At 37.7% G+C, this 14,793-nt stretch overlaps 1 protein-coding gene across 1 annotated transcript; it reads right to left on the minus strand.

The window, feature by feature from the left end:
- Positions 1-3,954: 3,954 nt before the first annotated feature.
- On the minus strand, positions 3,955-7,516 carry LOC110678100. The gene is made up of 3 exons (XM_021850694.1): positions 6,784-7,516; positions 6,367-6,720; positions 3,955-4,593 (listed from the first exon to the last, which is right to left on the minus strand). The coding sequence occupies exons 1-3, from the start codon at positions 7,015-7,017 to the stop codon at positions 3,955-3,957; spliced, it is 1,227 nt and encodes a 408-aa protein (XP_021706386.1). The 5' UTR covers positions 7,018-7,516.
- Positions 7,517-14,793: the final 7,277 nt, after the last annotated feature.

The following is a 14,793-nucleotide window of genomic DNA, read 5'->3' on the forward strand; positions in this document are numbered from 1 at the left end:
AGAGAATAACCTGCATACCGGGCTGGATCCAAGCTTGTTCGGTGTGTTTCTCCAGTTCAGCAGCATCAGCCATAAGTCCTGCTTCGAATCTTCAGCCTTCTTAATAAGCTTTTTTGCTATCTTTACAGAAGATTCGGCCTTCCCGTTCGCTTGTTGGTGGTACGGCGAGGATGTCACATGCTCAATGTCCCATTCTTTGGTAAATCGTGCCATCTCACTGTTGACGAAATTGCTCCCATTATCGGTCAAAATCCGTTGTGGTTTTCCATGCCGCGAAAAATTCTTCTTGCAAACATCCACCATTGTGTGCATCGTAAGATCTGGTAGCAAATCCAGTTCAAAAAAATCGGAAAAGTGATCTACCGTTACAAGAAAATATCTTGCCTTGCCCTTGTATGGAACCGTCAATACATCCATTGATATAAACTGGAATGGATGCACAGGGACAGGGTGCGTTTGCATAGGTGGCTTGCATTGGGATGCAGAAAATTTGGCACAAGTGGCACAAAGCGAGATGGTGTGCTTGATGTGATTCGACATTCCAGGCCAAAATATGTTTGCTCGTGCCAACTTGAGCGTTCCTTCTACACCAGAATGAGCGATGTGAACTCGGCCAATCATGGAACGCCACAATATTGGAGGAATAACTATCTTTTCATTTCGGAATACCAACCCGTCTTGGGTCGCCAACTCATCTCTATACTTGAAATACATTTTAGCATGACAAGACACCCCATCAATGGATTTCGGCCATCCTCTGCGAATATACTCGGTCACACACTGAAGTCCTTCATCGTTAGCAGTATGGCGGATAATTTCAGAAATTCGTTCGCTGGAGATGTTAAGGCAATTTTGCAGTTGTACTTCTTCAACCCCAGCAAGAATTTTGTACACATGCTGCTTTGCCATGATACCATTGCTGTCAGAGTCGCTAGGTGCTCTTGATATGGCATCGGCCACTACATTGTCCTTGCCTTTGACAAATTGCAGAACCAAATTATACCGCTGCAAGGCCAGCAGCATGTGTTGCAAGCGCTTTGGTGCGGTGAGCAGAGGTTTTTCAAAAATGTTCAATAGTGGTTTGTGATCAGTTTTGATAATGACCTTGGGGTTACCAACGATCAACTGATCAAAGCGTGTACAGGCAAATACTATCGCCAGCAATTCTTTCTCTATTTGAGCGTAACCCTTTTCAGTTTTGGTGAGCGTTCGAGAAGCATATCCGACGACGCCCTTTTGCTGGTATACGGCTACACCCAACCCTTGGCAGCTGGCATCGCATTCTATTAACAACGGTTCGGTACGGTTATAATATTGCAATGCAGTGTGCTCGGAAATAGACTGTCTTACGTTATCGAACTCGGTCTTCTCCTCAGAAGTCCAGCGCCAAGTTGCATTTTCAGGAATGAGCTTCCTCAGAGAAACAAGTTTACTGCTCAAATTAGGAATATACCTCGCAAGGTAATTAGCCATGCCCACAAATCTGTGAACTTCTTTAGGTGACGTTGGCGCAGGGTAGTTTTGTATGGCTTCAATTTTCCGCATATCAGGTTTCAGTCCTTCGGAGGTAAGGACATGACCAAAGAAGTTGACGGACGTTTGGCACAAATTAAGTTTTGTAATGTTGAGTTTCACACCATTACTTCGAAGACGTATCAACAGATTTTCCAATCTTTGGTTGTGACATGCCAAGGCTTCTTCAAAGTTATCCCCTGTTCCGATTATTAAAATATCGTCCGCCAAACATTCAATACCTTCAAGTCCCTGTAGCGCTTCTTGCAATTTTGTCTGGAATATTTCCGGCGCTGAGGAAATACCAAAAGGCATTCTGAGCCACCGGTAGCGCCCGAATGGGGTCCAAAAAGTAGTAAGCTTACTACTGGCTTCATCTAATACTACCTGCCAGAAGCCCTTTCTGGTGTCAACCGTTGAAAATATCATTGCTTTTCCGAGTTCTGGTAATATTTCATCCAATGTTGTAAACTGAAGGTTTGGACGCTTCAGGGCTTTATTTAGAGGAATGGGATCCAGACACACGCGAAGAGAATCCGACCCAGGGGTATTTTTCTTCACTATAACTAAGTTACTCACCCAGTCGGTGTGTTGGGACTCCTTCTGAATGATTCCGTCCTGAACCAGCTGATCTAACTTTCGTCGGAGATCCTCTCTGAAGGCAATTGGAATGCGACGGGGTGTCTGAATCACTGGCTTCACGGTTTTGTCAATTTCCAACCTGACGGTGCCTTCCATTTTCCCATATCCTTCAAATACATCCTGATAGTTTCGCACGATGTTTCTGGCTTCTTCTTGGTACTTGTCTAGCACTTGATACGCAGCTGAATCACGACGAACGGTGTTGCAAAATTTGACCAGGCCAAGGGTGGTACAAACTGCCACTGATAGCAGCGGTGGATGATTTATGTTCACCACCTGGAATACCATCGTGTATCGCCGGCCCTTATGCTGACACTGCACTTCAATTTTTCCCAGGACTTCGATCGAGGTGCCGTTGAAGGCTCGCAAACGGCACTTGGAAGCTTTCAACTCTGGATCAACTTCTCCCGACATTTTTTTCAGCCAGTCAATTCCGATTATACTAGCGCGGGCACCAGTATCCAGCTCACAGCAAACATTTTTCCACACGTTTCCAAACTTCAGTGAGAGTTCAGCCAAAACCGCACCTCCTGTGGCAGAATTATCCATAATTTTCCCAATCACAGTTTCTTCTTCTTCTTGGATCCAGATCTCTCGTTCTTCATCGTCATCAGCAGCCCGGATAGACCTCGCTTCCGATGTTGTTACCGCTTTCACTCTTCTACCTTGCTTCGGCCTTCCAAATGATCCACTCGATTTACAGACCTTTTGGAAATGATTCCTGCCACCACACTTATCACAACGTTTTCCAAAGGCCGGGCACGATCCTCGTTGGAAAGGATGTCTGCCACCACAAAACTTGCAAACTTGATCGGTAACCTTGTTGACTTCCACCGGCGGTTCCAAAGACAGCTGCTTTGAATGTCGTGCTGTAATTTCTTCCATCCTGCAAAGGTCGATGGCTTTCGTCAGGTTCACATCTGGCATGGTCAACATTTTCGCTTTCAAACTAGACCACTTGTTCGACGTCACTATTTTAAACACCATCATATCCTGCTCCAATGGACCAAATCGACACGGTTTTCCCAGCACCTTCAAACGACTCACGTATTCGTCGATTGTTTCTGTCGGAATCTGGATCGCAGAGAAAAACTCCAGCCGGTCAACAATAATATTTCGAACTGGCACTACCTTGTTCCTGATTACTTCTAATACAGCTTCCGGAGACGATTTCTGCTGCTCACTTAACTCGAAATTGAAGTAACGCTTCAGTGCATCCGTTCCAACGACTGACAACAAAAAACTGACTTTCTTCTTATTTTCGGTTTCAGGCCAGTCGTTCATGCCGACAGCGACTGCATAATTTTTCCAATTGGATTCGAAGAAAGTAAAGTTCAACTCCATATCTCCTTCCAAGCAAAGTGGTGGTGGTAACGGCACTGATTGGGAAGTCATATGTGCTGGTGACGCTGGATTCGGGATGGTTATCTGGAAATTTCCCATTCGTTCCGCCCAATAGGCGAAAATCTGATTTTGCTGCTTTAGCAGCTGCGCAATTTCTTCCGCCATTTTGATGAGGCTTGCAATGCTTTCGACCGCGATATTTATATACGTATTTCGCGCCGCAACTACGAAAAACTCGAACAACCGACGATTTATCGATTATATTGATCGCAAATCTGCTCAATTAACTTTTATTAGGCAGATTTCTCCACTTCTGACACCATGTTTCGGTATACAGAAATAAAACACGCGTGCTCTGTTACGCTAGAAATCTTCAACTAACTTTATTCAAGGGGTCCAATAATAACGCTTTGCTTACATGTAGTTAAGGGGCTTACCGAAGTAAAATTACATCGATTACAAGATTACAACAAAGGGCACAGCGTCTGTGGTTCTTCTGGAGTTTCCTTTCCAGGAGAATGGAAGCAAAATTGTCGGTGCCACAATCCTGCGAAGTATGGTTTTCATGAACGCTCTTCCGTCACGTTTGCCGTTAAGGTTGTATTCCGACTCGAAGAACCGGAAGAACTTGTCCGCGAATGGCTTGTTTTTCAAATTGTGCTCAACCATTTGAAGTTGATCTTCACTTAAAATGGGGCACAATTTTTTAAACTCGCCGAAGTCTTCCGGCTCGCGCTTCTGTTCTTTGGAAGCTGACGCTGCAGACCTGGTTGTGATAAATTTCTCAATATTGGCCATGAATACCAGCAACTGATCCAACCGTGCTTCGACTGCTTCAACCCTTGAAGTCAGAGTTTTCAACTGGCTGACGATATCACTATTTTCCATGCCGTCGTCGTAGGAATCATCATCACATTTCTCAGGTTTGAGATTAGTAGGGTCCAGTGAGCTATATCTCGGTTCATTACCAATCAAAGTTTCATCTGCATTCGTTTCTGGAAGAATAACTTCCATGTAGCAGCCGTTCCCCAATGAAAAGTATTGTTTTCCGTCACTTCCGGACAGAATGTGACTTTGTGAAGACATGTTACTGTTCTGTAAGTACAAAAAAAAGACAATTAATACACATTGAAACCGGTGTTCGGTAAATTTTAATCATACTTTAAAAAGTTTTAATATATGAACAATATCTGATTCAAATAATCACTCGAGCAGTGGTTAATCAAATTAGGGGAAGATTTCGAATATGAGCGTATTTGCTGACGTTTTATTGAATAAATATTAATATATTGAGCCGTAATATTAATAAAAACCCATTCTACAAAACGACAGCTCTTTTAGTTTTTAATTAATTTTATGCATTACCACATTGCATCCTGTTTATTTTTTCATTCACAACACGTGCACACAATCTTTTTAAATGAACCATTAGTACAAATCAATAAAATACGCCCTTATTTCAAACTACGCTTGTTTACTGTAATAATGATTTCTCGTAAACTCATTCAAACAGGCTCAAGTCAAAAAAGTATACAAACTTACTTTATCGATTCTACGTGTTTCGCAGACGAAATTCTACACATTTTGCTCTTAACTAACTCGATATTTCACGTTTAGAACGTTTACTTTCCGGATTTACAAAACGACGAAAGTAAGATTTTCAATTTTCGCTACCTAACCACTACTTTCGTCGCTCCTATGTATGGAGAGACAAAGTGACTTAACCACGAATAAAAACAAAACACTACTTGAGTCGATTTTACACTGGTACAAAAACGTCGAAAGTAACTGAATAAATCGGCTTATCATTTTGTAATAAAAAAAATTGTGGAAAATAACACAATTTAAGCAATGTACACGGCCAAAAAATGTCAAAAAAGTGATTCATTTTAAAACAGTTTTATAAGACAGATTGTGATTCTTCTGAATTAATTTTCTCAAAACCGCATGGTAGTTACTTACGTCGATTTGAAAAAGTAATCGAGATTTCATTCGAGTCGGCTGTCACTTTTGGCATGAGCGAAGAAAAAGAGCAATTTTACACGCTCGTTCAAATCTACTCGAAAGAGAGTAACTTTGATTCAACAAATTTAATGTTGTTTTCGTTTTTAGGAACAGGGTCGGTGATCAACACATAAACCAACTAACGTCAAACAAATTGTAGTACTGTCGAAACTGAATCGGGTTGGGGTTGAAACTGTGATTCAGAACGGTTCCATTCTAGGTTCAAAAACGAATTCGACATAAGTTTTTCGAATGGGTAAACTTTTGATACGGGAAAAGTTTGTGAGTTGCCAATAGAAAATGCAAGCAACAGTTTCAATAGTACACTCTGTTGAATTGTGTACATTTTGTCAGTTTCGCTGAATTCACGATTTGCTCTGGAATTATTTTCAAAGTGAAAGTGAAAATCAAGCATGTGCTAGAATAAGGGTGTAAGTCACATGATTGACTTCTCTTCATCGATCCTCTCTTCTGTTAATAAAGCCGACAAGACGAAAGTTTGTCAGCATTATTTCCCCTCATTAGGCAAGATTGCATTGCTATCTGGCGTCCTGAAGTGAAAAAATGCTAACAAATTGGCATCTTGTCACCTTTATTCACAGAAGAGAGGATCCATCAAGAAAAATCGATTATGCCACTCACGCCCTTATTCTAGCACATGCTTGCGATTGTTCTTTCTTTGTCGTGAAAAGGGATAGAAATGTTTGTTTGGAAAAACAAGTGCAAGTGTTTATCATATCTGAATAAAAGCAGAACGATTTTTTATCCTATCCGAGTTGGTATTCAATCAGTGGATATTCGGTTGAAAGTGAAAATACTAGATTATAGTGAATTATAACTGATGCTGAACTCGTAAAAAATTACCTCGGAATTTCCAATTCCCGATGGATGGCCTGGACCAGCGATAGAAGGCTTCGGAAAGACGAGCTCCTGTGGTGATGGGATGGATTTTGGCAGCAATGCTTGCTGCTGTGGCTGAGTTGGATGTGTTTCGAGGCGATAGACGGATTCCAGGAGATTTCGTGGAGGATTCGTGTCTTCCAATGCAAACGGTTGAGGAGTGAATGTTGGATCAGGAGCACTTAGCTTTTCCCGGTAAGATTTTCCAGGGATTTCAACAAGATTGGTAGGGGATGTTGGTGATACTTGCGGGTTGCTTATCGTCGCAGACACAGTCTCTTGAAATGTGCTTTCAATGGTTGGTGGAGTAGATTTCACCTGAAATTATGTTTGCAGCTTTAGATTAGAGTACAGATAGACAAATATTTTTAGGTTAGGTACCATAACTCTCTTGATCAGCGGCGGTGCCAAATTGTAAGATTTGGCCTCAAATTTCGTTTTCTTTCTGGCAGGTTTTCCACGGGTTCCCTGCGTCATATCCTGGGCATCCTCGGAATCCGTGACCATTTCTAGTCTGTTGACTATATCTTCAGCTTCACTGTATGTTTTGGATCTTCCAACGGTTTTACACGGCTGTTGAGTCCAGCTTTCATCCGGAGTACTGTTTTCATCCATCGAAAGCGATATAAAATTCTTTTGCGGCCAAAACACGACCCCATTTTCTACCCATTTGGATGGCACAATTGTAAGACAAGGCTTACTTTTTTTTATTTTTTCTCGTTTGAACTACAGAGAAAGCCATTTTTTATGAAAAAAAAAATCGGTTGGTATTTTTCACGCGACAGTCACCTTCAAGATTCTACAGCATACTGAACGTGATGCTAGTATTGTGAGTTAAAAAGCAACTGCATTAATGTTATTTTTATGTCATAACAACGTTATTGAAGCACAGTTACACCATACTTTCTTCATTTGTCATTTTTTTGCGTCGAATACGTATCTAATACGTATTTATAACATCATTCAAAAGCAAAGTTCAATTCATCACAATGTTTTCTTCTTTTCCTCCCCATTTAACAGCATATTACACTACCGATCAACAAATTCAGTACATGTATTATTATTAGAACAAGCAACTTAAAAATGCAATATAATTACAATTTACTATACAGTCAACTCTCCATAACTCGATAATTAGGGCACCAATTTGGGGAGGTATCGAGTTAGAGAACACAAAATTAGTGCAAACGTGATCCAAGGGACCACCGAGGTAGCCAGGAAAACTATTTTTTCTACGGTTTTCTAACTCGATATCCGGATACCGGATATCGAGAATGGGAGAGTTAACTGTAACAAAAATTACATATTACTTCAAAATGTACAATAGAGCTGGGAAATCCAGAAAACAGCGAAGAAAACATTTTCGATGCTTGTTTTTATTTATAATTACCGGAATACCTTTTTGGCACACGTGAGTTTTGATAATAATGTTACTGAAAAAGTAAACTTATGTTATAGGTGGTGTATGCTGCTTAAAGTTTCTAAAATATTGAGGCTAAAATATCCATTCCACCGCATATTTCTGGTTTAGAAAAGTGAAAATTCATTATGATTTTGAATTGGTTGAATCAAATTTATATATGCGCCAATTAGAAAAGCATTTATTTTTTTTTCACTAATTTTTGCTTTTATGAGTTTAAAGGAATTCACAGTTTAACTAAAGTGATATTTTGACAAATTGTAAGTTGTTCATTTAAGAGGAAAATAACCATTATCATTTTTAAAATTTTTAAAACCATTTTTTTTGCTCAAAACAGAAGAAATGTTCATGAAAATCTATCATTGCTTTGCACTTGCTATCTATGATGCGATATTAGATTTTCTTGGAATTTGAACAACAAAAAATATGTTTAATTTTTGATGATTGCTGATGACTGAATGATGGATTCTTGAGCCTTAAACGAGACCTATAAGTTTGTTGGAGACACTTTTTTGTAGGCCTTTAACATTTCGATGAAAATCTTTCTTGTCAAGCCCTTTTGTAAGAGAGTTGTAAACTCGCCGAGGAGACCGAAAAGCTACTTGATTAGAGGTAAATAATAATGAGAATATTTTTTTTAATTTTTAATGGCACAATGGTCGGAAAATACGATGTTTGGCCAAAACTAGTTTTATCGCCTTAATCGATGGAATATGTAATCGGAATGCTTCCTTAGCCGAGTGGTTACAAAGCAAAGCCATGCTGGAGGTGTCTGGGTTCGATTCCCGGTCGGTCCAGGATCTTTTCGTAATGGAAATTTCCTCGACTTCTCTGGGCATAGAGTACCTATCATCGTACCTGCCACACGATATACGAATACGAAAATGGCAACTTTGGCAAAGAAAGCTCTCAGTTAATAACTGTGGAAGTGCTCATAAGAACACTAAGTTGAGAAGCAGGCTCTGTCCCAGTGAGGACGTTAATGCCAAGAAGAAGAATGTAATCTGAATATTTTATTTGGCGTTTTTATTGTTTAAGAAGGGGTTTTTCACATATTACGTAACTTTCACATATTACGAGTTTTATTTTTACTAGAAAAGCAATCAAATTTGGCTGAATGCGCAAATATTGTTTGTATTTTACGGAGTTTGATCAAAATATGTATGAAAAGTGGTTAAATATATTTTTAAATTACTTTGTATGGAAAATATTGTCAAAATGTATGAAAATATTGAATTATTCAAATGGCTCTAACTTGAAAATAAGCAAATTTCTGCACAAATATTCACATGTTATGAGGATGCTTTTTGATGTGCAATATTCGAAATGGCGACGACATGACGCGACAAGAGTTGTTTTTCATGTTCAAAATCATTTAAATTACTACAGTGTAATATTGAACAGTATTAAAACTTCAACAAAATATGTTTTTCCATCCCCATGCTCGATTAAAGTGTTCAACCAAACGCTTTCAGATAGTGCATAACTTTGGGGAAATATTGCATTCCTTGAATATGAATGTTGTACTTTAATTTGATGTTACATTTTTCAATTTTTTGACTTCAGCCAATTTTACGTTATAAAAGTCAAAGAAATTCAAATTTTAGTTCTATTTCAATTAAGAATCATAATAATATAATACATGAGGTATATTTTAAAATGATAAAAACCATATAAATCTCAAAAAAAGTGTTTGGTAGTTTTGACCGCCCTTTATGTGGAACTCGACCATTGTGCATGGGACAATTGGACAAAAAAGGCAGTGTACCGTGCTGCATCGAATTGCCGGATCCTTCGAAAGCCGGACATTAATTTTCCCCGGTGTTTTCGGTTCAAATTCCGGATATTTTTTTTTCGACTAGAATTCATAATCAGTTGTTAATTATTTTTTTTTTTTTGTGATTTAAGGCCGGTATCCAGGATTTGAAGCATCCGAACACTTCTAATCAACACGGTAGTTCTAATTTTGTTCTGAAGTTCATTTTGTGATCAAGGGGATACAAATGGTCTTTGGAATAATCGCATACAAATCGCAAGACCATGTTTGGGTTCGAATCCCTCCGGTCGAAAATCTTTGTAACTGTAACTGTAACTGTAATGGAGATTTTTGTAACTGCCCAAGCCGTAAAGCTGGTAGGCCAAAGTTCTTCTAATGCCCAATTTTGAATATTGAAAACATATAATTCCTTTTCTATTCATTTTCAACTAAAAAAAAAGTTTATTTTGATTGTTAAACAAATCGATAGAAAAAAATTGAAAAATATATATGTTGTACATTATATTCTGTTTTATAAGTAAACCAGTTATTTAACTCATAGAGATAAAAATACTGACTCTTTTGTTGGTGTAAAAAATTAGTGTAGTCTGCTTGCCCCAAAAATTCCGTTACGTCTGTTTGCCTGTGGAACTATTCTAAATTGATCTTCGAGTCGTGTGAAATTTATTCGATTTAATTTCATGCTTCTAACTTTATGTTGCACAGCAATTTTTCAAAATAAATACAATGAAAGGGTATATTATAAAAAAAAACAACTATTCCAAAAATTATTACCTGTGCTGTATGCTTCATGTACAACCCACCATGTTTCTTTTATTTTCGTTCAGATGAAAATTCAACAAAAATGGATTGGATTCACGAAGCATCAGCAAACATTACACACTATTTCAATGGCGCATGATTTGTCATTGAGTAAAACCCTTAATTACACCATAAATCTGACCTTGCACAAATCAAGTACACGTATTGAAATAAACTCACTATATATTCTAATTTATTACAAGACTGAAAGATTGATTCAGATAATAGATATAAATTGTTCTGCTCAATTTGATATTTTTGGTCATGGTGTTGTCGATTGAACAACAAGATGAATCGTTTTATTTTTGTTTTTATCTGTTTTCAATTGTACTGAGTAATGTCAGATCGAACAATTCACGCAAAACACAATGTGTACTTGTATTTTTACGTGCCATTGTACATTTAGATAACTTGATTATAACTAACTAGTGTTTATGATGTATTTGAAAACTTCGATATTACCAATCAATTTGTCTGGAGAATTTATTAGTTGTATTTGAAAACTTTTCAATACATTTTTAAAACATAATTCTTAGTACTAAATAAGTATTGTCGAACATCCAGTAAAACTAGGAAGTTGTTTTAAAAGCCTTCTGCCTTGCGCTTTTTCGGTCATAAATGTGTAAAAAAAATAGTATTGCGCATTCGAACCAAAACAGCGGAAAAGTATGAAATGTGTATTTTGAACTTATTTATGACCAACTGTGTTACTTGGGGTGGTATTCAGCAAAGTTGTAACTGAAAGGATTTCACATGAGCAGAGGTTGTTCACTTTTCCATAAAATATTATGTCGAAGAGATAGAGGCCTGAACACAAAAAGTTGGCGTTTTCCATAGTAATCTTCGTATAAACTTCAAATGGCTTGTACACAGTCAAATTTCTTCCGAATCATTTCAAACTTTGGGAGGATGCAATTTACCATAATATAAATCGTTTAAACATAGGGGAGCCAACATTTCAAAATTTGCATCACTCAAATGTACATACATATGGTTCTTTTCTTACATTCTTAGTCATTTATTTGCGAGATCTTGATCCGACTTCCAGCAGCTTTGTTCAAAAATGCTGGTTCCGAGAGGTTTTTCATTTTGTGGTTTTCTGGAGATATGATTAATGAAATCGTATACGCCAGTTTAGCAAACAAAATTCCAACTGTAGTTTTTAGCATTACTTTCTTTATTTATTTGGCCAACGTTGTACCAGAAACATAACTGCTCCACGGTGCTCCGACAGACCATTATTATGCAAAAAAATTGTTCATCAAATCTGAGCACAGGGCTCGATTCCTGATCATTCTGCACCTCTGGACCATTTTTTAAAAAAAATCCCTAGGAGGAATCTCGAGAAATCTTGATTTGTAGTTTTTGACTAAAAATTTCAATATAATCCTTAATAAAATTTTGCAATAGCACTGAAAAAATCTACAAAAACGCTCGAAAAGTTGGCCAGACTGTTCTCTATTAGTATAAATAATAACCGTTGTTACAATTAGAAAATTACAACTGACTTAACTAACCGGAGTGACTAAAATATGTTTTTTTTTTCATAGTTCACTGGCTTTAATTTAATTTATTGTTGTTTTCTATGCTGAACCGATTGAAAGATCAATCAAATAAATTAACAATTAACAATGTTGTTATTTCGAAAAATAAGGATCTGAGAATAAATGTAGCACAAAAACATGTAGATGATAAGCCATGTGAATTCTTTTAAAGTCGATTAGAGCTAGTATCAACTGTTTGTTTCAAATCTAGAATGATTTGGTTGCTCACGTCAATATCAGAATGAACATACGCGGATGTCTTCCACGGGGCCGCTGACCTCCACCTGAATGATGCAACTTTTTGTTACGGCATTCGTACTAAATGACCAGCTCACTGAAGTTTGCCTATTTTATTCGCTCAATAGTTTTCACTCCTGTTTTCAAATACATGTGCTTAAAGCCAAAAATAAGCGTTTTATACAGGGCAAATTGACAATGATGTTTCATTTAGGCATGCTTTCATTCATTGTTGTTCTCTTTGCATTATTATTGAAAACTGATCTAGTTTTCGAAACACTTTTCACTGTTGTACGCAGGGATTGAATCCTGAGAAAATTGAGAGAATCTCTCACGTATCGCTCTCTGTAACTATCATAACATGCATGCTGCACATTATGAGAGACTGTTTATCGTATACTGCTACAACTTTGATCAGATTGGGGGGATAGTAGGGCATGATAAAACCCCTCTAAACATGCGCTAAGCCTGGGGGACACTATTACTATTGGAAGTTTGTGGATTGTTTATCGTGCCAGTATAGAAAAACACCTATCCCCAACGGTAAACAAGTGAGAAAAATGGATTTTATCATCGCTCTCTCTTTGGGGCTCTCGCTCGTTGCTTCCATTTATCAGACTTGTTACAACTTACGATACATTGACGATCGTGAACCGCAACAGATGGGATGTTTTTCTTGGTTTGCTTTGATCGTGCTTCATACTCAAATGCGAGCGAATTCTGCAATGACTGGTTGTACGATAAAAGATCGCGAGGTGTTTTGTCGAAGTTGTTAACGAAATAACCCAGGTGATATTGCCAGCTTTAAAGAGGATGTATAAACCGCATTTTGGCTTAGTAAGCTTTCATTTAGCTATCATTGGGAATGGATCTATGAAGTCAGATAAACCTTTTTCAAGCATTAGTGCAGAAATGTTGTTTTCCTTTGCAAGTTGCGGGTCGCTAACTGGTAACGTAATTCGTAAAAGGAGATATTCACAACCAGTACACGTGTTTTTACTACACGGGAAAGATTATGAAGGGCGTTCAAATAGAGGTTCGATAACATGTGTCTCATTAATTATGAGTCTCTAGTAGATTTGGAGTCGCTAAATCTAATGTCATTCTCAGATATATTCCAGCACGTAACAATTTTTAACTACAGGTCTTAAAAGTTGTATAAAACACTGGTTTCATTGATGTTTACATGAGATTTAAGGTTTTATTTATCAAACTTTTTTGTGTTCTAATCCACCAATTATGCAAAATAGGACTTAAAATTTCAATTTAGATATAATTTAGTTGAAATTGCGCGATTAAATTTAGATAAAATCGATGTTTTCAACATGCTTGCAGACACCATACAAAATTCTTCGTTTCACTTATATGGCAAAATACAATACTTTTCTAAATCACTAAAATATAACTTTTTACCATCGAAAATATTACAAACTTTGTTGATAAGCATTGTTTAACACATGAAGCATAAATTCTGTAACAAATTAAGCACATAAATTGCCATTCAAGCTGGCAAACTTGCATGCAAGTTGGCTGAAATCTTGCATTTTCAACAGTCAATATCTGAAAAACTAGACGTGCCATGATATTTTTGAAAAAGGAAATGGATTCAGCAACCCTTAATTGAGTGAATAGTGGTATTTTTAAGTTTGAGACAAAAAAGTGTTCCGCAGTGTAATGGCACCATAAAGTAACGCTGCTGCTCTGGATGCAGCCGCAAAAAGGTTGGGAACCACTGTTCTATTGGAGTTGAAACAGTCGAAACTACAGTTACCAGTGGGAACCGAATAACCTGTCGTTGTCGTTGAAGGTAAAAGTACAAAGGTAGAACTTTTCCATTCCGAATGATTGTCGTTGTCGGGTTATTTGTCACGGCGGCTCCACCTCCATTAGGGCGAGAAGTAACAGCCGGGAAGTACACTACCGTGCAAAAGCTTGTGGTCACCCCTCAGAAAACATTCAAAAGTCAAAATCCCTGTTAATTAACGTCCAATTGAAGCTTTCTATGGCTCATTCGAAATATATTGATTTAATCTTACTGCGTAGATACTCTGACCATTTCTTTTCAAATTTAGTTCACAAAATTTCAAGCCGTAATATTTTTTAAAACTTACATTAAGAACATGGTTAGAATTCTCAGCATTAGCAATCTTTTGTTATTTTAAGTACGTTTTCTAGTGATCCTAAACTGTTCCACGATGACTTGAATTTCTGTTTTATTAATTTTGTATTTTTTGAAAACAAAATTAAAAAAAAACACCAGTCAAAATACTTACAATGCAAGATCAACTCATTGTCTTTCAAATGAATCATAAAATGTTTTGATTGAACGTTGATTCACAGAGATATGGACAAAACACTTTCGTATATTTTTACGGGGTGACCTCATACTTTTGCACGAGAGTGTATAGGGACGATACGCGTGAAGCGTTGATAATACTTTTATGCTCACGGGTAACAACCGGGAACAGTCCAAAAGTGCCGATCCGCTCGCGTGTAATCCCCCGGGGTATAATTTCCATTTTTCATTTTCTAAATTTAAAATAAAAAGCTCGCACACCGGATGATGAAATGGATCGGGCGGCTAGTTGCGGGTGCTGCTGTTGATGGCGCGA

The sequence above is a fragment of the Aedes aegypti genome, chromosome 3, assembly GCF_002204515.2.
Source record: "Aedes aegypti strain LVP_AGWG chromosome 3, AaegL5.0 Primary Assembly, whole genome shotgun sequence".
Lineage (NCBI taxonomy): Eukaryota > Metazoa > Arthropoda > Insecta > Diptera > Culicidae > Aedes > Aedes aegypti.

Coding starts and splice junctions, on each gene's coding strand:
- LOC110678100 (XM_021850694.1), bottom strand. CDS start 7,017: ATGGATGAAAACAGTACTCCGGATGAAAGCTGGACTCAACAGCCGTGT. Junction 6,721..6,783: donor CGCTGATCAAGAGAGTTATG/GTACCTAACCTA, acceptor ACATAATTTCAG/GTGAAATCTACTCCACCAAC. Junction 4,594..6,366: donor CGGGAATTGGAAATTCCGAG/GTAATTTTTTAC, acceptor TTGTACTTACAG/AACAGTAACATGTCTTCACA.